Source organism: Tympanuchus pallidicinctus, unplaced genomic scaffold (genome assembly GCF_026119805.1).
Source record: "Tympanuchus pallidicinctus isolate F22 unplaced genomic scaffold, pur_lepc_1.0 scaffold7, whole genome shotgun sequence".
Lineage (NCBI taxonomy): Eukaryota > Metazoa > Chordata > Aves > Galliformes > Phasianidae > Tympanuchus > Tympanuchus pallidicinctus.
In genome coordinates, this window is record NW_026294791.1 from 14079651 (window position 1) to 14102500 (window position 22850).

General features: G+C 46.2%; 1 protein-coding gene and 1 long non-coding RNA gene across 2 annotated transcripts in view; one reads left to right on the plus strand and one right to left on the minus strand.

The window, feature by feature from the left end:
• The first annotated feature begins 727 nt into the window (after nt 1–727).
• Nucleotides 728–14543, plus strand: LMO4 (LIM domain only 4). Its single transcript, XM_052665801.1, has 5 exons — nt 728–852; nt 2642–2880; nt 9078–9174; nt 9526–9681; nt 13775–14543. The coding sequence occupies exons 2-5, from the start codon at nt 2645–2647 to the stop codon at nt 13781–13783; spliced, it is 498 nt and encodes a 165-aa protein (XP_052521761.1). The 5' UTR covers nt 728–852; nt 2642–2644; the 3' UTR covers nt 13784–14543.
• LOC128072247 (uncharacterized) overlaps nt 14315–22850 on the minus strand; it is a 255859-nt gene continuing 247323 nt past the window's right edge. Inside the window, exons 12-15 of the long non-coding RNA XR_008202182.1 lie at nt 20493–20724; nt 17921–18062; nt 17331–17486; nt 14315–15738 (exon numbers count right to left, since the gene is read on the minus strand). This is a non-coding gene — a long non-coding RNA (uncharacterized LOC128072247). The remainder of the gene's footprint in view (nt 15739–17330; nt 17487–17920; nt 18063–20492; nt 20725–22850) is intronic.

Consider the following 22850-nt stretch of genomic DNA (forward strand, 5'->3'; position numbering starts at 1 on the left):
GCTCGGGGCGGGAGCCGCCAACTTTCTCAACTGGTGGCCGCGAGCGGAGCGGGGCGCGGTGCCGCGACTGCCGCCAGCAGCGCGGTGCTCTCACGGCCGCGGGCGCCGCTGCTCAGCGCCGGGCGGGGGCGGCGGGCGCCGCTTCCCACCTGACTCCCTCCTTCCCCTCCATTCCCCTCCTCCTCTCTGCCCCCCCTTCTCCCTCGCTCTCTCTTTTTTTTTTTTTTTTTTTTTTTTTCCCTGCTCTTTCACTCATTCCTTTGTCTTCCCCGGGATTGGCAGGTTTTATTATTCCGCCTGAACAAGCCGGGGGCGGATTGGCTGCGGCGGGCGGGCGGCGGGGCCGGGCCGGAGTGTAGTTGGGATTCTGCTCTGTCAGTAACACATGTGTGAGTGAGGGGCAGCGGCCGCGCAGCACGCGGGCCCGCTCGCGCCGCGCAGGGACACGCGCGCCCCCGGGCCCGCTTCGCTCTCCGCGCCGCCGCCACCGCCTCCGCCCCGCTCTCCGGTCCTCCGCTCGCAGCGCTCGGCGGGCCGCGGCAGCTCGGCTCCGCGCCGCGGGAGCTCGGCCGCCGCCGGAGCCCGGCGGAGAGGCGGAGGTGGGGGCGGGGGGAGCGGCGCGAAGTGCAGCCGCGGCGCCAAACTTGCGGCGGCGGCCCCTGCGCGTGCGGCTCCGCGGGGCCGGAGGGCGGCGGGCGCCCCTCAGCGCCGTCTCCGCGTTTCTCCGGCCCGGACCGGGGGCCGCCGAAGGGCGGGCGGGCGGCGGGCGCCGCGCTCGGTTCGCGGCGAGGAAACCGCGGTGCCCCCGAGCGGCGCTGCCCGGCCCCGCGCACCACCGAGGGGAAGCAGCAGGTAAGCGGTCCCGCGCTGCCGCAGGGCCCGGCGGGCGGGAGGGAGGGCGCGCGGGCGGGCGGGGGGGAACCGGCCCCGGCGTCGTCGCCGTCCCCGCGTACAAAGCGCGGCCGCCGCCGCCCCGCGCCCGCGGCGGGGAAGGGCTGGGAGGGAGCGGGAGGGGCTGGGGAAGGGCTCCGGCGGCCTCGGGCGGAGGGGCCGGGAGGGCTCGGGCGGCTCGGGCCCCGTGTCCCCGTAGTAAACACCACTCCGAAACAGCGGCAGGAGAGATCAAAGTGCGCCGCCGCCTCCTCGGCAGTCCCCTTCCTGCCCCCCGCACGGCCTTTTGTTTCGATCCGGGAGAAATCCGGTGAATCACCTAATTAAAACCGAGACGTGAATTAAGCATCCATTTTCGTCCTACAAATTGCCAGCTCCCCGCGCGTCCCTCCCTCGGTCTCCATTAAAAAAGCGCCGGGGGGGCCGCCCGCTTCCCCGCCCGCAGACGGGACCGCGCTCCGGCCGTGTAATTACCGGAGTGCGCCTATTTAAGTTAAAAGCTTTTCCCCCCCGACTCCAAATGAAACTTGATGAGGGCCCGTCCTTAGTTATCAGGGGAGTCACTTTCTGGTCAGTCCTCTTGATTCATCTTTTTAGATTTAATCAGCATTAGGGTATTGCTTGTCCTTAAGAGCTTTAGCTTAATGGGGTTACTGGATGCCGTTCTCGGCGCGGCGTTTCCCATTTGATAGATATTCGCCTCCGACAAAGCCGGGCTGAGGTGGCACCGAGGCCGGTTCTTTCTTTTAAGAAACCCGAAGTGATTTAAGGCGCGAGAGACGGCGTGAGGGCTCGGAGCAGGAAATGCAGATTCATTTGGGCTGTAGCTGGAAACTGTAACAAAAGGCAATTCCCGAGCAAATGCATCAGAAATCAATTTACATAAAGGTATATGATGCGTTCGGATAAATGCGATGCTAATGGCTTTTAGAGTGGTTTTCTTTCCAAAGTCTCGGGGTTTTGTTACAGCTTAATTGGTGCAGTTCTCCGCTTTATTGTGCGGTCGCTGCGCGCACCTCCGGGGCCGGGCCGGGGGCAGAGCAGGGTGCGGGCACTGCCCGGGCCGCTGCGGGGACAAAGGCTGCGGGGCGGGCGGCTCGGCTCTCGGAGCGGGCAGCGCCGGCAGCTCGTTGGGCTCCGCGCTGAAGGCAGCGAACTAATCGGGTTAGAGTAAGCTTTATGAATTGATTCCTCTGCCATCTCCCAGTTGTCCTTCTTGCGCTAAGCGGTCGTTAGAAAGTGGGGAATGCCCTTCGGTGGCAGTCCTGCGGGCGGCCCGCCCGGGGGGCACTGCACTGCTCCCCTGCGCTCGGGAAACTTTTTTTTTCCCTCAGAGTAACAGGGCTTTAGCGTTAAACTGCTGATCGAGGGCAGATGAGGGAGACAGAAGTTGAGTCTGTTTGGGCAGGAGGGAAGGTAGCAGGCGGCCCGAAGTTCAGCGATCCGGTCTTGGGGCAGCGTCCTCAGTCCGCAGTGCTTTCTCCGGGCGCTTTCGTGTCTCCGAACCAAAAACGCCCGACTGCGGCAGCCCCCGGCCCCTGCCTGCCAGGCCCGGGGACTGCCTGCACTGACAAACCAGTTCCGCAACTTTCTTTTTCCCCACTCCTCGCGCACTTCTTTCTCCCCCCACAAGCCAAACGCAGCCGGGGCTGCTCCTTCCTCGCTGGGAGTGCCGCCGGCGGGCCGGCCTACGAGCACTGCGGACGCTCCCCGGCCCGAGCCGCCCCTGACCCGCGCCGCTCTCCCGCAGGCCATGGTGAACCCCGGCGGCAGCGCGCAGCCGCCCCCGGTGACGGCGGGCTCCCTCTCGTGGAAGAGGTGCGCCGGCTGCGGGGGGAAGATCGCCGACCGCTTCCTGCTCTACGCTATGGACAGCTACTGGCACAGCCGCTGCCTCAAGTGCTCCTGCTGCCAGGCCCAGCTGGGGGACATCGGCACGTCCTGCTACACCAAGAGCGGCATGATCCTCTGCAGAAACGACTACATCAGGTGAGCCGCCCGCGGGCACGGCTCGGCCCGGGTGGGGAAGGGAGCCGGGACTTTGTGGTGGTTCATCAGCAGGGAGCGGGTCCTGACTAAAAATAAACAGCAATCAGAGAGCTAAATTAATCTGCTTTGTTGTAGTGCTGAAGGAGAAGCGTGCGTATCTGAACGGTAAATGTTAAAATCGTAGGGCTTAAATAAGGCAGCTGCGGAGGTGCTTCGTAATGAAACGCCTGCCTCTAGTATCTGATTAATTATGATATTTACATAAGCACCTTTAAACTCCTCCGAGTGGAAACAGAGTGAGTCATTCTCCCTTCTCCTGGCGAAGGAGCCGACCGCCGCTCTGGGCTCTGCGCGCAGCCTCTGCGGAGCGGCTCCCAACTTCCAGCACCGAAAATGCGGGTGGTGGGAGAGCAGGGCTGCGCTCCCAATCCCCCTCCTTACCGCTTTCTTTTCCGAAGCTGTTCACTTTAAGTGCTGCAGAGTTGGGAAGGGGGAACTAAGCCTTGTTAATCCCGCATCTGTTGGGGTACGGGGAGGTTGGCCCTTCCAACGGGTTTCCAATATAATTAATAGAAGGAATTCATGAGGTCAGGTGCCCGTACGATCTTTTCAGGTGAACTCGAGCTACTTAAACTCATTAATTTAAAAGGAGGCATTTTGAAGGATTACACATTTAATTTGAGTAAATGGCTCGATAGACTGATGCACATGAATGCTTTAAGGAGGTGTTCTATTTCAACATTCAGTAATTAAAAAAAACAACAAAAAAGCCCCATACCATCCTGGTGTAGCAGGAACGCTTGGCTAAAACAAATCGTGTTTTGTTTAAGGGTTTCTGGCTTCTCATTTACAGTAAATGTCAGGAGTTAACTGTTTTTCTTTTCCCTTATGGCTGAAAAGTTCCACTTTTTTTTTTTTCTTCCTTTCTGCAAATGTGCCCAGCCAGAAAACCCTGCAAGTTTGTTTATGCTGTAGAACCTGACCGCTGTTGGAAGCTGAGCGTGTGTGTGGAGGCACCTTGGTGGGACGGGATGGGGCCACAGCAGGGCTGTGCTGTCTGTGTTCCATCCTGCTGTCTGTCCCCATCCCACTGCACGGCCCTGTCCTGCTGTCTGGCCTTGCCATCCGCTGCCCATGGGGCAGGGCTGCAGCACTGTGTCTTTGAGCAATGGGAGCCTTCGCTTCTAGTGGTGTTGTGAGAGGGAAATGCTCCGCCATCACGGAGGCACACGGAGGCGTTCAGTGGTTCTCTTTTTGGTCATCATCCTAAGCAGCAAGCTGAAGCCCAGCAGAATGGTAATTAAATAGAGTAGAATGGTGCTGGGAAGGAGCCTCATTTGAAGTGGAGGAATTGACACCGCTGTTGGGCTGCGAAGTGGTACAGATCCATCACTCAGCAGCACCATCAAACAAACCTGTGTCTGATTACTCCTAATTAAAGGGAGAAGATGTGTCCACCGTGTCCCAGAGGCAAGTTCAGGCAGGCTTATCGCAGCCCCCCGGTTTCGCGTTGCCAAAAATTAATACTCGTTTATTTTAACGTAGGCGGTTGTAAATAGGATGCTTTATCAGATGAGGGATTTGAATTGATCTCCTCCTTGTATCGCCTTCCCTTAGATCCGTGCCATCTGCCTGCGAACACGCCTGAGCACACGCTTGCTGGAACTCGACCGGGCCGTGCGTGCCCGGGGCGGGGCAGGGCCGGCGGCGCCCCCCCGTAGCCCTCCCGCGGGGTGCGGCCCCAGGCCGGGGCACGGCGCTGCTCCCCGGGGCCGGTTCCGCCCGCCGCGTCCCGTGGCAGCCGTGCCGGGCGGGAGCCGCGGTCGCGAGGGCGCTGTGCGGGCTGGAGAGGGGCCGCCGCGCCGCCGTGCGGAAGGGGCTCGGGGCGCGCCTGGCTCCCGGTGCCGTCCCTGCGCCCGGCGCTCCCCTCCCCGCCGCAACGCCGGGGGCGGTGCGGCCCCGCGGAGGGCCCCGGGCGCTAGGGAAGGAGCGGGGGCGGCTCTCCCGGCCCGAGATGGCAGATAGAGCGGCGGCGTGGCAGCCGGTCCGCACAATTAAAAGCTTTAATTAGTGTCTCCTCCATTTTCTCTTAGTTCTGATAGGTTTTATCTAATGAGATCTGGTCCCTGGCTTAGATCTGCTCGGAATGACGTGTCCGAAATGAATGAGAGCCGCGTAGCAAACAAAACATTTAATTAACGAAATTGGCCTCTAAGAGAGAGCAGGGAGTGGTGGGGAAGGCGAAGGAAGGGGGGAGGAAGGGGGGGGCTGCCCGGCCTCGTCTTAAAGGGGCAGCGCCCGCGGCCCGGCCCGGCCCCTCCCCGCCCACCCGGAGCGCGCCGTGGGCGCGGCGCTGCCGGCCCTGCCCGGCCGGGGCTGCGGGGGGACCGGGACGGCCGCAGGGCCGAGCTGGGCCGAGCTGGGCCGGGGAGGGGGCCGCCGAGCAGCGAGTTCATTTCGCTGGTAATCAGCGGCAAGCTGCTATATTCGGGGAATGCTGTCCCTTTAATTGAACAGGCTAGGTAATTAAATGGCACTTTTCCAATAGGACGTGCTAGGTAAATCTAATAGTTGGTTATTTAATATCACTTTGAAGTCTGCCCACTCAAGCACAATGACAGCACAGGAGCATGTGAACTATTAGCTAGGAAAAAAAAAAACCCAGGATCTCAAAAATTAATTAAATCGCATGCAATTTAGGGGGAACGTTTATCTTGATTTGTCATAACAGAATTAATTCAAGGCCTCCAATTCACTTGGGGGCAGATCTGTTACTCTGAATTAACCAAGCGTAATTTGGCTGTTTTTTTTTTCCTTCCCCTTCTCTAATGCAGCACTTGCCATTATGCACAGCCCCCCTTTTAAGTATCAATAGCTTCTGGTGCTTTTAAGGTGCTTGGTCTCCAGTTATTCTGAAGTACCTTTAATGGACTTGGCTCCAGGCTGGTTTCTGTGTTGCCTTTCTTTGTTATATTTAATATCGCTGTTGCAGAATTTAGATTAAATGTGGGGAATGTACAGAAACACCAATCGCTTCTGGACCAGTGGGTCTGGATGTGCGTTTCTCTCTGGTAGGGCTTGGGCGTAATTCTGCGGGCACAACAGGCACTGTGCTGTGTAGGTTCTGGAGCTGCTAAGTCTGATTACCTCCATGATTTTGGAACCAACAGGAACCTTGCCTTGTTGGTGTAAGTTGCATGAGATATGCTTCTACTGATAGTGAATTTTGAGTGGCAAGAGGTGAAAGGTTGGGCTGGGAGTGTTTCTTGCTGCCTTCGTTCCCACTCTTGTTATGGAAAAAAATGAGGAGAGTGTGCGTGTATTTGGATGTGGGGAGTGCAATGCTGGAACTCCACGGTAGTCAATTTAAGGTGGCTCGGTAAAAGGCTGTTAAGTGTAGAAGAGCTGCCTTGTCCGTATAGGGAAGCTCTTGATGTTTGTGATTGATTGCATCGCCCAAATGTTGAAATATTAATGACCTTCTTGGACTGAGGACCCAAAGAGGAAACTGAAACCAATTCTGTCATCACAATTAAAGAGTCCCCTGGCTTTAATTAGCCTGACCTGGGGTATCTCTACCCATTGCTGCAGTTAAAGAGAAAAGAGCCCATTAAAGTCCAGTCTGAGACCGATAGCTACTTAATTGAGCACCTAAAGCCTGCAGCCTTTTAAATCAAATACTGTCCTGGACGGTCCCCCCGGTTAGATAATTAGCTCTCCAGCCGCTCAGAAGCCACGTGAAACAACTTTCTCAGTAAAGAATAGTTACTGAGGTGGACTTCCTTTACTGGTAAGAAGGAATAATATTTATTTTTAAAGATAAAACCTTTTTCCTGTTAATGATATCAGAAAACAAAAGCATCCGTAACAATAGAGAAGGAAAAATAAGCTTTATTGTCCTAGTGAATAATGCAGAGCACTGGAAGGTGTTCTAACTGCGAGTAATTTTCAGGAACGTCAGCGGAAGATTCAACTGCAGCAGCCTCCCAGAGCGGAGCTGTTCTGGAAACATGCGTAGGGAAAACCCGGGAAAAGCTTCAGAATTAGTTTGGCTCTGTGTATTAAAATGCACAGACGTTCAAGGTGTACAACCACCGCTCGTCAGAGCGCGTTGTATAACAAGTGAATGCTTAATGAAGACAAGCATTGCAGGGAGATCAGCGGTGCGGGGGCTGTGTGTTCAGGCGGGCGGTGCGGTCGCACAGGGGCTGTGTGCCCACTGACACTGCTCGTGTTCTTAGCACAAGTGGCACTGGCTGCTCGCCTGCAGGGCTTTGCCTTTCCGCCCACCCTGCCCAAAGTGCCCTTGTCGTCACCCAGTGCCCTAGATTTTTGGATCTTTGTTCTAGAAAGGTGGCAGCGTCTCGCAGCCTCCTTACGGAGCTTCCATGCACCTTTTCTGTGCGCCAACTTCACTGCTAGTAACAATGGAGGAAGAAAAACGCATATCGTAAAGCTGGGGAAGAAACCTCAGTGCATCGTGCAACTGCTCGGAACTGTTCCTGGTTTAGAAGATGCCCTAATAACAGACCCTTCGTTTCTAGACAGTGTAGTCCTTTTGGCTGGAGGTCCTGACAATGTATTAGTTCAGCTTTCCCTTTGTAACCGCTGTGATTCTGCAAGAACGTGTCAATGTGTCGTGGATCTCAGACTAATTAGTTTTGAAATGGAGTTTTGATTGAACTCTTCAAATCGATGCTGCTGCAAAATTTGTTTCTCAGCTTCCTATTAAAAGCCATCTTAAGGGGCAGTTTTACTACTCTCTCTGTCGTTCAGTCGATACATTTAATAACAACTTACAGGCTATTTTCAATAAAGTGGCGACAGCAAATTAGTAGTTTGAACATGACAAGCCTCCTCTGCAAGCTCAGATTCTGAAAATTCAAAGCAATTATTTTTATACAGAGGCACACTGCAATCATTCAGATTACGGGTATTCTGTTGTAACGCGTCTCCGAGGTTGACACAAACAAAATTTTATGACTTTATTTGGACAGGAAGGAGATGCAAATATTAATATTTATTATGACACCAATACGCTAATTTGTAAATCCTATTACCGTGTTTTACATCGTGCAGAAAAGCAGGTCTGTGACCCTGCCATCCAGTTTGGTTTCCTTTTTTACTGTGAAATGACTGTGGTACTCTTTCTAAATATTTGTGCATGTAAGAGGGACGCACGGAAAGCAAATAAAGCTTTTCTAATTCTAGCTAATGCAGTCAGGAAAAGTAGAACTCAATAATCATTATTGTATTATATTCTGAATCGATGTGTTGTGCCTTTAAATGGATTTGAAGAATTATGTATATATTTTTCTTCACCACTCTTCTGCCTGCTCCCCCCTCCCCCCGCTGCCTGTGCCCCCCCAACCCAATGGCAGATGTTGTGGTCTCATTTGATTGCATAGGAAAACTGCAGTGATACAGCAAACACCCAGAGAGATATGATGACAAATGGGTCCAGATCCCGGTAAATTACTTTCTGCTCAAATCGAAATTTCATTCAGTTTGTTGCTAGCAGAGATGAAGTAATCTAAATTGTGGACTCAGGAGCAGATAGAGGGAAGTTGGAGCAAGCATTTCATTATCAAGAGAGAGAGAAGGTTAGGATGAAAGAGATGAGCAGAGGCAAATCTAAAGTGTTGACACCATGATTGAAAAGGTTAACCCATACACATTATATATCAACCTGGATAGCAGAGAGTTTCTAATGGAAACTCTGCACTGATGGAGGTTTACTGGAGTTTCAATACACTGAGCATGATGTCTTCTTAGATATACAATCAAATCCTCTTAACCCTTTTGATGACTCATATCTCAAGATATGATTAAAGTACAAAAGAGTTCTTCATATAATTTCAAGGACACAATGCATTTAAACTCCAGTCATGAATTGTATCTTTTTTTTTATGATGAACCCGGTAATCTGATAAAATGTGTGTAGTACAGAATTGTTTGTGTTTCTTGAGGTGTAAGTCAATATTTCTGATTAAATCCTGTGTAACCACATCCAAGGTAGGGTGAAGCTACCAGTTGTTAGACAAAAATACACTTTTTCATATTACAGCGTGTAAGCAAGTAGGAAGACAGGGGTCAGAAGTCTAAAACAGTTGTGTAATAAACCATTGCAGTGATGCGCAAAAATGCTTAGAGCCTCTTGTGTGTTAAATTATTCATGATCATCACCTCTGTTTCAGGTTATTTGGAAATAGTGGTGCTTGCAGTGCCTGCGGACAGTCCATTCCTGCTAGTGAGCTGGTCATGAGGGCACAGGGCAATGTCTATCATCTGAAGGTGAGAGGCTTTCTACATATTTTTTTATTAGCCGATTAGAACTGCCGTGCTTCTGTAGTGTAAAATCTTCATCTACTTATGAATGAAGTGTGAAGCAATAGCTAGAGATACGAGTATGTGTTATGAAGCTGCCCTCTGTGTGCAGCTTTGTTCCCTCATAATCGGTAGAACTATACTTGAGTTATGAACTGCGTGGTCCCAACAGGTAAGGCTAATGCCATGTTCGGAGATGCTAGAAATCAAGCAGCTTCATATCTCATCTGTGCTCACAGTCTCTGAAGTGTAATTTTCAAACCTGCAGCATACTTAATTTGTGCTGTAGTTTCACTTGCTGTCTCTTTCCTTTCTCAGTGTTTTACATGCTCTACCTGCCGGAATCGCCTGGTCCCGGGAGATCGGTTTCACTACATCAATGGCAGTTTATTTTGTGAACATGATAGACCTACAGCTCTCATCAATGGCCATTTGAATTCACTTCAGAGTAACCCACTACTGCCAGACCAGAAGGTGAATACTCCACAATTACTAATAAGCGTTATTAGAGCTAAATGAAGATCAATTTATTTTCAGTTTAATAGTGGACATTTCCCACCCCTGCAACAAGACCTTTAAGTAACCCAACTTAAGTAACGTAGGCGTGGGGGATGGGGAGGAAGTGCTAACCTTTAAGTATGACATATAGAGTGAGTCCGTTTATTTTGGTTTGGGCATGTGTATCTGTGCAGCTGTTGAACTCTTCACGTACAAAGTGGAATGGAGAGCAGACGTTAACATAAACTTAACAAAGAGGAGCATTTTATTTTACAGTCTTGAAATTAAGGGCTACAAGAGAGCAGGTTTCTGTGGGAGGAAAATTACATCCTTTAATATGGAAATAAACGTTTTGTGAAGAGAAGATTCCTGAGCTAAAGCAGTGTAAGGTTGCAGTTGAGGAGGCATGCTGGGGAGCTCTTTCAGAAGTATTTTCTCGTCTGTTTTCTATGTCATAACTGAGATTTAAAAACTAAAGTGCTATTTTCTTATCGCTCCTAACAACAATAGCTCAGCTAGAGATCGTGTATCTCTGTGGCTGATGGCTCTTGGTTTGTGCCTAAATGAGTAAATAATGACTGCACGGATCATATAGAGAAGAAGAAAAAAAATTCTGATCAACAGTTGTCCCGTAACTCTGAAACGAGGTAGTTTTAGATCTATTTTAATCTCCTTAATAAGTCCTAAAGCTATGCAAGTGAGTGCATTTTGATAACTGCTGTGCCTAATTTGTAACAATTACTGTCAACCTTGAGTTAAGAGACTGTTCATTCCACCCTGGTCCAGAAAAGAGTGAATGTATGACTCTTGCACATAATTTTATTCACATCATATTTCATACTGATTATGTATTGATGACATTGATTCATTTACTCTTTACAGCGCCACTTGCATGGATATTAAATCTTATTGACCACAGATGAATTTTAATTTCAGATTGGTGATAGATTTTTCCATCAGCTCTGATAGTATATTTGACTTTTTCATCATTAACCCAGGCAATCACACAGCACTGAGTTATTGCAATGAAACAAAAAGTGCACACTTCAGTTGGTAATTCTTTATAGATTTACAATAGGAACTTCATTAATGTCTGTAAGGATCACAAAAAATAACATTTATCTGCAAATAGGAATTTTGAAGATGAAAAAACCTGGGACAAATGCTAGGCTTACCTATTCTGTCACGTGCGGAATAATTGGTAGCACTTCCACTTAGTGGAGAAATCTACACAGGAAGACACAAACTGGTTTAAAAAGTCCTGTGTTTTTCTTGTTGTGTTGCTGCAGTTCAATATCCACGTTTGCTTCTTTTTCTGTGCAAAAATTTGCTGATTAATTTTAAGCATTATTTCAAGTCTTATGCAGTGAGTGTAATTACATCAAAATGAGATGTGGGCTTTTTTATTTGCCTAATTTGTCAATTGAGGTGATGAGAGAGTTGAGTACAAAAGTCCTACATAGTTGGGCAGAATGAAGATAATGAAGATTGGAGGAGAATGGCGTGGCCTCTTCTCGAGGAGGTACAACTACAGTTAAAGATTCGTGGATTTATACTGTTGTGAATTTTAATGACACAAGTCTGTGGTACAGCATAGCTAACAGTGACTCTGTTAGGTGAATATTTGTAGGTGTCCCATTTCAAAATACAGGGTAAAACCATTCATCTTTATATGCTGCAGTAAAAGCTTTACCATTCTGAGAGCGTGGTTTATCCACTTGTCTACTGCGAATGTAAAGTTTAATGTAACTTCAAGTAGGTGTCTAAATTGCCGTTTAGCTTTATCAGTTTCTTACTATGCGTTAGTAAAACACAAAAATGATTTAGTTAGAATAAAAGCAGTAGACATGATGAGGAACACAGAATGTGGAAAAGAGTAAAGTGGGGCTGGGCCTGCAGAGCTCATAGCTGAAGCCTCCCGGTAGAAGCTAATGCAGAGGCGATACTGAGAACAGGTTTTTATTAGTTCTGTCACTACTTACCACGTTGCTGCGGTCAAGGATGAGGCAAAGAGGTACTGGGGAAGACTGGAGAGAGAAATGATAGGGTTGTTTTGTTTTTATAATGTAGTCTCTCTAGGAAATGGTCCAAGTTCCACTACCGGTTTTCCAAGGGGAGCTGTGGAGCGTCTGAATTTCAGAAAACTGGATTACAGTCAAGGAGACAAGTTGGTAATTCATAGGTTTGTCAGGTGTCTGCAGTTATGGAAGCTGCAGGGGCAGGTGGCAAAGATTGTGTTTCGTGTGTTAGCTTTTTAACAATCTGAAGATGTAAACATCGCAGATGCTTTCCAGAAAGCCGCATGTTTTAGGGCCAGTAATTAAAAATGTTCTTCCACTATGACGGAGTTGGCTGTAACAGATCCTCTTTATTAAACATTAAAGATCAATCAGTCTCCAGGTTATTCTGCCACTAGAGATTATGGACACAGCAGAATAATCACAGGGTGGTGGTTTTTTTTTCATTAAGCTGAAGAGATTGAGACGTACTCCTTGCAATAAAACACATTTTTGTTGTGTTTGTGAAGGTGGCAGTTACATACTTAGGATTGTCTTCATATTAACTTGTAAACTGTATATTTATTGGTGATGGGTGCAGGCAGAAAAGGTTGCACAGCCTAACTTTCAGCACTTGATTTTCTTTTTAAGGAGGCGAAGCAGTAATGTTTGCTGTTCGTGCCTTTTGCCTCCCTGATCTGATCCACACGTGGAAATTGTAGTTTCTCATCGCTTGCTTGGAAAAAATCAAACACCACAACACTATTTCACCTCTGCTTGCCGGCACAACGCAGTCCTCAATGCTGGCTGACGTCCTGGGGGCCATTTTATTTGCCGGGGTCGTATCATCCTCCACAGAGAACTGTCTCTGCATTTCTGACAGTGGCAGTATTCCTGTAGCATCTCTTGTTTGCTAACAACCTTACCACCTGCTATAAGTGTAAATTCTCCTCTGGCTGGCAGCGTTCATAGCGAACGCTTGTCTTCAGCTCCTATACTTTTAAATAAAGTATGAGTTAGATTACATCTCTCAGAGAAGATCTGAAAAATCTTCTAGTTTACATATCACTCAACAATTCCCTTGTAGTTACATAATTGGTGTTGTCTGTGTCCATAGTAGAAGATATTTGATGCTCATTTATTAAATATGCTTGCTGGCTGCTCCCTAATCTTTGTTCTGGACAGACAAATTACCTTTCTCACACTGAGCTTCAGCTCTGGGGAATTAAACCTCCAAGCCTCTACTACTTTAATTAGCTTGAAAGTGGGGGGTTGCAGTTACTAATAGACCTCAGGCTTTTAGTAACTTAGAGAGAGGGTGGAAAAAGAACTTCCTGGGAAGCACAAAATGCCATTTAAAAACCATAAAATTCTCATATATATTATTTCATTTTGGTAATTGCAAACAGATTGTATTTGAAGACTATGGATGATCATTTCTATTTTGTCCCGGAAAGTTTAGATTTTTATCGACTTAGACACTTCTAATTATCACAATTCATTAACACCAGTGTGAGAGCACATGTTTGACTTCATATATTAAAATGTTTATGTAACATTAACTAACACACCAGATGAGGAATTTCAAATGGGGGGGAAAAATCCTGAAATATCTATATTTAGCTCTTATGCAATGCAGCATATTAACCAAAGTTGCCTTGGGAGGATATTGGCTGTACTTTTTATTTGCTTTACACGCTATTTCTTCCAATTATAAGATCACATTACTGACTTCTTCAAAGGCATGGCATAATGTTTCTTCCCTTTTAAAAAGGGGCCACCTTATTCACCGTACCATTTGCTACCAGAAAGTACACTCATTTATTGTTGTCGTCTCTCTTTATTCTTTACTGTCTGTTCTTCTTAGTAGTGATACTGCAGAAAATGCTTGCTTTTTGCTATTTGAAGTTGAAACGTTAGCACTGTGAATGGATAGTGTAGAAAGTCACAGTTGGAAAGTAATCTAATAAAAAAGAGATTAGTGAATAAGGAAAAGACAAAAGCAGTCATGTTGTAGTTTCCTATCTCAAATTTAGTATTCTAGCTAAGATACCCATTTTTATTTCTTGCAGGTCTGCTAAAAGGTCAGAGTATTGCAGAATGCGTGCCTTCATCTCAAATTTTGTTCATCACAGATGGATCCCATGTCTCCAAGTAGACAAGTCACCTTTGTAGCTAGCATCAGTGCCAGCTCCATACCATTGCACCTTCTTTATTCTTGATTGCCCTTCCCACATTTATTGGTGTATTAAAATGACTGAATATGAACATTAAGGACTCCATGAACCTGGGCTAATGGGAGACTGTAGAGAAAATGAAAAAAGATCCACCGGAGGACATCTTTGGGGGGGTGGGTGGGGAAGATGACTAATGAAGCTAATTAAAAGAAGCATTGAAATCTGCTTTCTACCCTCATTAACAATTAGCAGGGCACTAGCCAGTTTGTACCCTGTATTTTACCTTAACAACATTCTATTTGCTCTTTGTATATTTAAGTGTTGTAAGGAAATGTGTTTCAATCAAACTGAACATGAGATAAAGGAAAGATGTGGCTTTTGTGATATTCTATCACAAACACTTTTATTGTATCTCTGTAAAATACAATGTATGTATGCATGTAAGTGTTTTTGTCCTAATGTTGCTACTTCCCATGGCAAAAAAAAAAAAAAGGAGAAAAAGGAAAAAAAAAGTCAGGCTCATAGCAGCTACTGTGTAGAAATTTTCACCTACTTCTAATTTGCTGAATGAAGAAAAATCTTTTATTTGTGATATTTTCAGAGACATTTGCTCTAGTATGGTGTATTTAAATAATAAAAAGTAAAACAAAAACCATTGAATTGAGTTTGGGTTTTAGAAACGTTGCTGTTTTTTTCTTGAAAAAAAACAAACAAACAAACAACAAAACTACACTCAAAATAGTGCTCTGAAACAAAGTCATTGCCTTAATTGTCAGTTTCCTTTAAAAATAAGGTTTTGGTTTGGAGGTTTTTGGTGGGTTCCTTTTCTGTTTTGTCTTATGCCACTAAAGAACCTGTTAAACTACCATGTTAATTTTGGTGTGGATACAGGGAGGCGCTGCTTCAAAGTGATCATTAGTTTTCATTGAGATTCTTGCTTCTAATAACAGCAAATGCAAGACAGTTCAGATTGTGGTTAAGTGTGGTACACGTTATAGGTATTGTGGTCTCTTTCTATCTGGCTCCTCCCTGCAAAACTGCCCATGTTAGATGTATGCGTGTGTCTGTGAGTGTGCAAGCATGAGGGTGTATGAACACACTTCAAGAGATCCAGAAATAACAATAAAAGCAAAGAAGGTGTGTACCTCATGCGGAGCACTAGAATTGAGCGTTCATAGAGAGGAATACAATAGCTGTTCTGATCTGAATAAAAATAAACTGGAATTTGCTGTGCAAGAAACTTTTAAAACTAATAATCTGAAGGAAAGAAAAGCGAGCTTCCTGGGCTACTTCCAAGAACAAACTGATGGCAGCTATGGTTTGCTCTCTGGAAGGAAACAAAAAAACAACGCCCTCCAAAGTAAGAAAACTTTCTCTAAGCTTAGAAAGAGGGCAGCTTTGTTCAGTGGGCCTTTCCTTTAGGGTATGTGCAGACCAACTCTGAGAAAAAAATCCTCATTTTTCATACTTATAGCAAGAACAGTAACATGAATCTGTGATGCACTGTATGCCTTCAGTCAGGGAACTGCGGGCACCCAGAAGGTGCCTCTGCTGCAACTCAGAGCAAATCAGCATTACCAGCTGTTTGACTTCTATCGGAGAATAATGCATTTGAAATGCAGTGTGATTATGTTCTCTTTTTAAATTCTGTTTTCAAGAAGGCGTAGCTTGTTTGGTTATGGAGTGAGCTTCGCTTACTTTCGTTGTGACGCTGGTGCATAAGAATCAGATTTGTAGATTTGTCTGTCTGAACAACCAGTAGCAGATACATTTTGTTTCAGATTCTACTTCTTGGCCTAGTGTGCTGAGGTCTCTTGGATTTCTTCCTTCAGCACTTCATTGCCTTGGCAAAAATAGGACTGTTGAAGAGAAAAGAAAAAGATACAACATACGGTGACAGACAGTAAAGATAACAGAATACTTATCATATAAAGCGATATGAAGCTGTGTATGACTTTTTTAATTAAATGCACTTATGTATTTTTAAAAATAAGTTTCTAAGCTTTTTGATCTCGCATTACAGTCTTTAGGTAAGAGTTTTGCAAATTGTGTGGCTGGAACGTCTTTGAAAAGACACTCGAAATCATACAACTGTGGAATTCAAGTATCAGTGAGTCTGTAGGCATCCTGTAATTATTCCAGTATAAGCACTCAAGGTACCACGGTTAAATCTAACGTGCAGATTTTCGGTTGTCCAATGTAACCTAGAAGTGCTAAGAAGATACCTAATAACTTCTAGTAAGTAATGTAGTATAGCGTTTAGTGATGTAGAGGTTGAAGTTCATTAACGGCTTTAAATAAACTATTATATGACTCGTTTGTAAAGCGCAGCTACCTTTTTAATAGCTTACTTTAAAAGCATTTCTTAAGTTGCAGACCTATAAGATTACAAATGTCACTCATGTTAGCATAATCCACATGCAAGTGATGAAGCCTTTGCTTTGATGTGCTAAATTGGAGGAGGACTAATGGAGCTATGAATATACAATAGAACATATTTAAGTAGTATTCTTCCTTTAGGTAAAACACTTTCTTGAAACCAGAGGTATTTCAGACAATAAAACAGCCTCTAATGGGGACGCTGGGGGGAAGGCTACTGGAAACACTTAGATTTGTCCTTATGTGAAAAATCAATTTTTTTAGGAGATCTGTAAAAGGAAACGTGTACTTGTTCACCTTTTATCACATGCATTTGCTATGCTGAGTCTGAAATACACCCCCTGCATTTAGTGCTGCTGAAAAGTCATACAAATAATCAGTAAGAGCTTCCCTCACTTTCAAAAATGAATGCTGTTAAAAAAATCAAAGGAAATATTACTAATCTGAAATCATCCTAGTGAACCTGGATAAAAGGCTCTGTCTATACTGCATCTAAGCGTCTCAATCATATAAATTGTCACTCTTATTAATGAAACAATTTTGTAAAAAGATTGCCCTCTAAATGGGTTTAATGTTTTTACCTATCCAGCTGTCTAGTTATGAGATTTACGCATCCTGGCAGGCAGTGGGACATTAAGCCTTTCCAAACCAAATTCTGTTTGCAACAAGATACTGTCTTTTCAGTCCAACATGATTTATCTTTAAATATTTTAACAGGTTATGCAGTATCTTACGAAATGTAAAATGAGAATGTCTTACCAGAATGAAGCCTATGAAATTAAGTCACATCTTGAGAATATTAACCACACTGAGTTTGTCTCCCTTCCTCCCTGTTAGTTAACACTGATAAAATTTGCATCATCTAATTCTAGGAGAAATACAGTAAATAAAATAAATCAGATACTACTGTAGTATGAGTTGCTACCAAGCATTTCAAAAGAGCGTTTTAATTTTATTTTTTTACCAAATTCTTCGGCCAGGATCAGGTGTCAGGCCTTGTGCAAGTTACCCGTGTTCTGAACAGCTCTGTTGAAATAATTGAAATTGAGATCAGGACACATATGTCAAATACCTTCAAAGTATTGTGTTTCTTCAGCTTGAGACGTGTTCCAGGACCGGTTTCACTTCCCGTGCCTGCAGTACGTGAAGTACCAGGGAGCCTTTGTTGTTGCTTTTCAGTACCAGGTGTACGCCTGTTGTCAGTCCAGCGAAGCCACAGAAGAGCTCACTGCAATTAAATAGCAATTTGTTTCTATGAAACTGCAATTAAAGTATTACTGATCAGCCATTTTAGATTGGCAGTGCTTTGCCTGCATGTTAAGCAGCGAGGAGCTCGGTTCGGTCCGTGAGCTGTGAGCAGCAGTGAGCTCGCTGTGTCCCTGCCTGGGCCCCGTGTCCTGCTCGCAGAGCGTGCCCAGGGCAGCGGCAAGTCGGGGCTGAGCCCTGGGCCTGCAGCGTTACTGCTGCTCCTGCCCCATGTGAGCAGGGATGCGCGCTTCCTGCAGGGCCGTTCCACTTCGCTGCTGCAGAGAACGGACTGCGCGTTGTGGGCCGCAAGCCAATGATGTGCTGCAGGTCCTGACTTGTTGGAGATGTGTAAACAGGGCTACTGTAGCTCCTTAATCACAACTAATAAAAGACTAGAAGAAAGCAATCAATTACCTCGTAAGTTTTTTCCTTTCTTTTCTTTTCTTAATAGAACGCAGTGTGTGTCTGACAGGGCTCCTCAGCACGCCTGCCCTCCAGGTGGGCCGTGGCACATGGACTGCAGCACTGCCGGCCTCACACCCAGCTGACTGTGCATCTGCAATGTAAATGCTCACTGCAAATTAAAAAGTTGTTTGTAAGAACTCAGAGAGGCATTAACTTCGTAGTGGTAATTATATTTCTTAATTATCACCATATTTTAACAAAGTCTGAGGCACATTAACTTCAGTTCCTGTGTTTTTGCACGGTGGAGGCTGTAGACATCCTCGTTCCTTCGCCAGAGGGGATGACATCACACCTGTGGCATGCATGAGATAAGCGCTGCTTGTTTTGCGGTGTCAGAGATGTTCCTTGGGGGGCTGGCCCCGTCACACAGCCGTGTGCCATCCGCGGGGCTGTGGGCTGGGTGGCAGCAGGGAGGCATGAGGGCTGTGGGGCGGTCGGTGCTGAGGGCAGGGAGAGGACCGCGCTTCAGCCTCTATGCAGCCAGGAAGGCCGTCAGCCAATAACACCACCCGCAGGGGCTTGGGCCCACGCCTGAGCCCAGGGCCTGAAAAAAGCCCTGTTTGCTGGAGACAGACGAGGCTGTGTTGAGGATTTTTATTTTTTCTCTCCCCCTCTGTGGGTATTTTTTAACAAGCCAGGTTCTGTTGTTGTGTTTCCTTTAGTTACATCCACAAAAACGCTCTTGGTGTGCAGGCAGGATGTTCGCCTCGATGGGCTCGGGAGCCATAGCTGTGTGTTTTGCCCTTGCCTGTCTTGGTGGCACATGCTGCTCCCCCGCTCCTGCTTGCCTCTGGCTGCTGCTAAAGGACGAACCACAGCCTGGCACTATGAGGGCTGCATTTTTTATTGTTATTTTATTAAATGGATCTTCTCATTACTGCTGTGTGAAAACCATAACTGTAGAGAAGGGAGGGCCGAGGCTCTGCCAGGCAGGGCTGGCTGGAGGAAAGCTGCCCTGGGATCCCCAGCACTGCAGGATGGGCTGTGCAAGGGACCAGGAGCTTCAGAGGCAAGGCACACACACCCAAAAGGCCAGGAATTTTAGTAACCCCTAAAACTTTGAGCTTAAACTTCTCTCCTGTTGACTGGCTAAACAGGTCTCCCAGAGCACTGTGCTACTTTTTACCCTTTGCTCCTGTGTTTTGACAGTCAATTTATCAGTGTAAGTCTTCTGCCTGCCTTGTTAGAAGTACGCCTCAGCTGACAAACACCGAGTTTGAAATTCTGACTTTTCTTACCGGTTAAGAAAATAATAAAAACTGTTTTGCTTCATAGGATGCTTGGTCACTTCTATATGCCTAACTGCGTCCAATAGCAAAAGCAGCAACACACGAGGAACGTGCATGGATGGGGCCAGTCCTGACATTCCTCATCATCACCACCACCGCTGGCCCTGTCCCGTGCTGCTTTTAAGGGAGCAGTGGCCACCAAAGTGCCCACGTCATGCAGCCGGGTTCCTGTGCAGCCGGTACAGCCACTGCTTATTTTTCACACTGTTGCAATTCACTGTTAATTACTTGAAATATCCACGCACTTTTCCTCTTAGGGAATCTTACATGCGAGCCTTTTGCTAACAACGTCAGTGGTTTGCCGTAACCTCTCGGAATAATCATCGGTTCCATTGAACTTCTGCCAGTTGTTTTGTTAAACTAAATGGAGCGAATAGGGCCTATATTCCTTCTCAAAAGGCAAGAGATTGCCCTGTGATTTGGGAAAATCTTGATTGCTTACAGAAGAATAAATGAACAGGGCAGATATTAACTTTACACCTGACTTCAATTTCTTTGAGAAGCAGTGAAGAAATGTCCGATAGGAGGAAAAAGATCCAGCTAGAACTCATAAGCCAGCCAATAATAGTCTAATTTTATTGTGCTGTAAAATCATCACTGCTTATAGAAAACAAAGGGCAATGAATGCCATATTGGTCTTTTATTCTTACAAAAAACCTTGAGATCAAACAGCCCCTAAAAGACTGAGCCGATATGCATCCGACTTATGTATTTTTTTATATCCTCTGATATTCATTCCACTGATGTATTTGATAGGTAATTATATCAGCCATATCAAGATGCTGATAGGAAATAGTGGAAGACTTCAGTGTTTCGCCATAAAGCTCATACCCCTTGTTATTGAGCTCTCATCAGGCTCGGGATCTGCAGCAATAATTTGAAAGCTGCAGTTGATATTTCTGTGCTTATGCCACATTTAAAAATTATTATTCTTGCTTCATCAGTTAGTCTTTTTAGATGGGTTGGAAAAAAAACATTGCAAATGAGCTACTATTCTTATTTGTTTTTTTAAGAAGGGTAAGCATTGAGGTATTCAAATGGAACAGATTATACCTTTAATTACATCCAAACAGGATGCTGAACTGATTATTTTCTATTTAATTGCTATAGTTCAAAACAATATTGCAAATTTGGAAATTAATTCTTTAAGCATGGCCTTCTGGCCTCTGTATTTACAACAGAAACCATAAGAAAAAGAAAAGAAGAATTGAAAGGGGAAGATTGCCACTTACTTCTTTAACAAAGAAGTCTGAATTTCTTGTGGGAGGCCTTTGATCTGGACCAATGCTGTTTGTCTTCTGGGAGCATCCAGTGAGCGCCACCAGCTCTGTGCACATCACACAGCTGCAACGTGTGCCCCCTCTGAAGGGACGCCCCATGGGTAGCACTGAGCTGCTCCTTCCCCAGCGTGATTGCAAGTCCAACCAGCCGCCGCTTCGGTGGATGTGCTCGATCTCCATTTTCCTACATGCAAAATGAGAAGAATGAAAGCAAACACAATTCATCACTTCTTAAACTAAATATATTTCCATTTTGTTTGCATGTGTGTGTGCATATATCACTCACCGTATATATTTAGAATATGTACTGTGACATTACAGCCAGTGATAAATCCTACTCACTTACTGTATGTGTTATTTGCTGCAACATTAAGCTCAGTGAGAATTTTATATGTAACTTGTACCAAAACTAAATATATTGTGGAATTGATGCACAGTTGTAAACAAGAGCATAACTTCCTAGTGCAACACAGTTGAAGGTGGCAGCTTGTGTGGCAATTCCTTTGTAAACAACTGCAGACTTTCCAAAGAACAAGCCGGTTAATTACATTTTTAATGACATTTTTAGAAAATGGGATTCTTGGGGGGGGAGGAAAGCTGTAATGCCAACACCAAAAGTAAGCCTAAAGCTTGTACTGTATGAGGGAGTACTATGGGGGAAAAATTGGGTTATGCTGGGCCCAAGTCTTTGCTCCCCCCTTTTCTTTCTTTCCACTGAAGGTATGCCTATGTAGAAGATTTTTCATAGCTCTGTGATGGTTTCCGAGCAAGATGACACTGGCATTTTTTTAATGGATTATCTTATTTTATTATTATCTGTAGTACTAAGTATGTGCTGCCCACTTACAGAGCTGATGCAGTGCACAGCGAAGCTCAAGACGTCCTGTTAAATATGCACAGCTTATGTGGGGCCATGACATGAACAGGCCTTACCCAGCAGCAGTGTTGGCAGCACTGAAGGGCTGCTATGATAGAGCCTTATGAGGCATCACAGGCAGATCCAGGCAGAAGCTGGACCAGCCAGAGTAAGAGCAGTACAGAGCTTTTATTGATGAAGTTCAGGGGAAAGAGGCACCCGGGGCAGCTGTATTAATCCCATAATAACTTGAAATATAATCGAGCCGTTGCTGGAGGGATAGGTAGGATGGGAGGGAGGTGGAGGTGTCAGGGTTTAAGTTCACAGGCTTCCCCCATTCATTAAAAAGTGAATCAATCAGGGAAGCGGGCTGGCTTTTCAAAGGGCTGGCAGCCACAGGGGCAGGCAGCCGGCCTCGTCCTCCCGCCGGGGCTGTGGACTGGGCAGCCAGCAGCGTCGGCAGACGGCTGTTTTGCCCTGCTCAAGCTGTAAAACGTGTTACAATGTGCTAGGGGAGATTCTGGCTGGATTTTGAGGACTTAAAAGCTAGGCAGAGTCGGTGCTGTGGGCCATGGAAAGGTGACGCTGATAGATGTTTACAAAGGGAAAAAAAAAGTTGTGTTTTATGTTTTCTGGAGTGCTGGTTTTACCAGCAGGCAAATGGGCAGAAGGAGCCTGCCTACAGGACTCCTCTTTGTAGGCAGCTGGTACGGTAATTAGTTCATTACTATTAATTTTTGCCATCCCTGGACCAATCAGTGACGTATTTAAGAAAAAAAAAGAAATCCATAATATCTGGTGCTGGCATTTCCCGCATCCTTTCGATGAAGCTGGTGCATTTACACCAAGTGGGAGCAGCCTCAGAGAGCAAGATGCTCACACCCACAGGTGCTCAGAGGGTTAGGACAGAATGCCCTACATTGAAATAGGATTTATTACTTCTGAATTACTGCCCAATCCAACAGGGCTCAGTGAGAACACATGGTTGTCCACTGGAGCACCATGGTTGCTCACCAGCAGCAGGGGAGCATGGCAACCACTGGTCTGCAGCTCGCAGGAGAATGAGCGCCCACCTTACACACAAGTGAGAACTTTGGCAGAAAGCATTTCTGTACAACCACAGACCAGCACTAAGAAGATAGTATTTAAACATCAGTGTCATGTGGATGGTAGACACAGGCAGAAAAATCGTCAGTGCTGTAAGGCCATGGTGTCAGCCTGACCTGATCGTTCCCCAGGTGGAAGATGTCCCTTTGCAGACACCTTCCTGGTGACACAAGTCTAAATCTTCACCAGCCCCCAAGCAGCTCCGCTCCTGCCCCTGGGTGCTGCTGTCACTGAGGCAGTTAATGCCTTACACTAGGAGTGGTCCCATGGATCCTGGGCTGGGGGAGCTGTCAGGTAGGAGAATGCACTTTTTAGCGTAACAATAAGAGAGGTAGACTTTTCTTCTT

Coding starts and splice junctions, on each gene's coding strand:
- LMO4 (XM_052665801.1), top strand. CDS start 2,645: ATGGTGAACCCCGGCGGCAGCGCGCAGCCGCCCCCGGTGACGGCGGGC. Junction 2,881..9,077: donor TGCAGAAACGACTACATCAG/GTGAGCCGCCCG, acceptor CCTCTGTTTCAG/GTTATTTGGAAATAGTGGTG. Junction 9,175..9,525: donor GCAATGTCTATCATCTGAAG/GTGAGAGGCTTT, acceptor TTCCTTTCTCAG/TGTTTTACATGCTCTACCTG.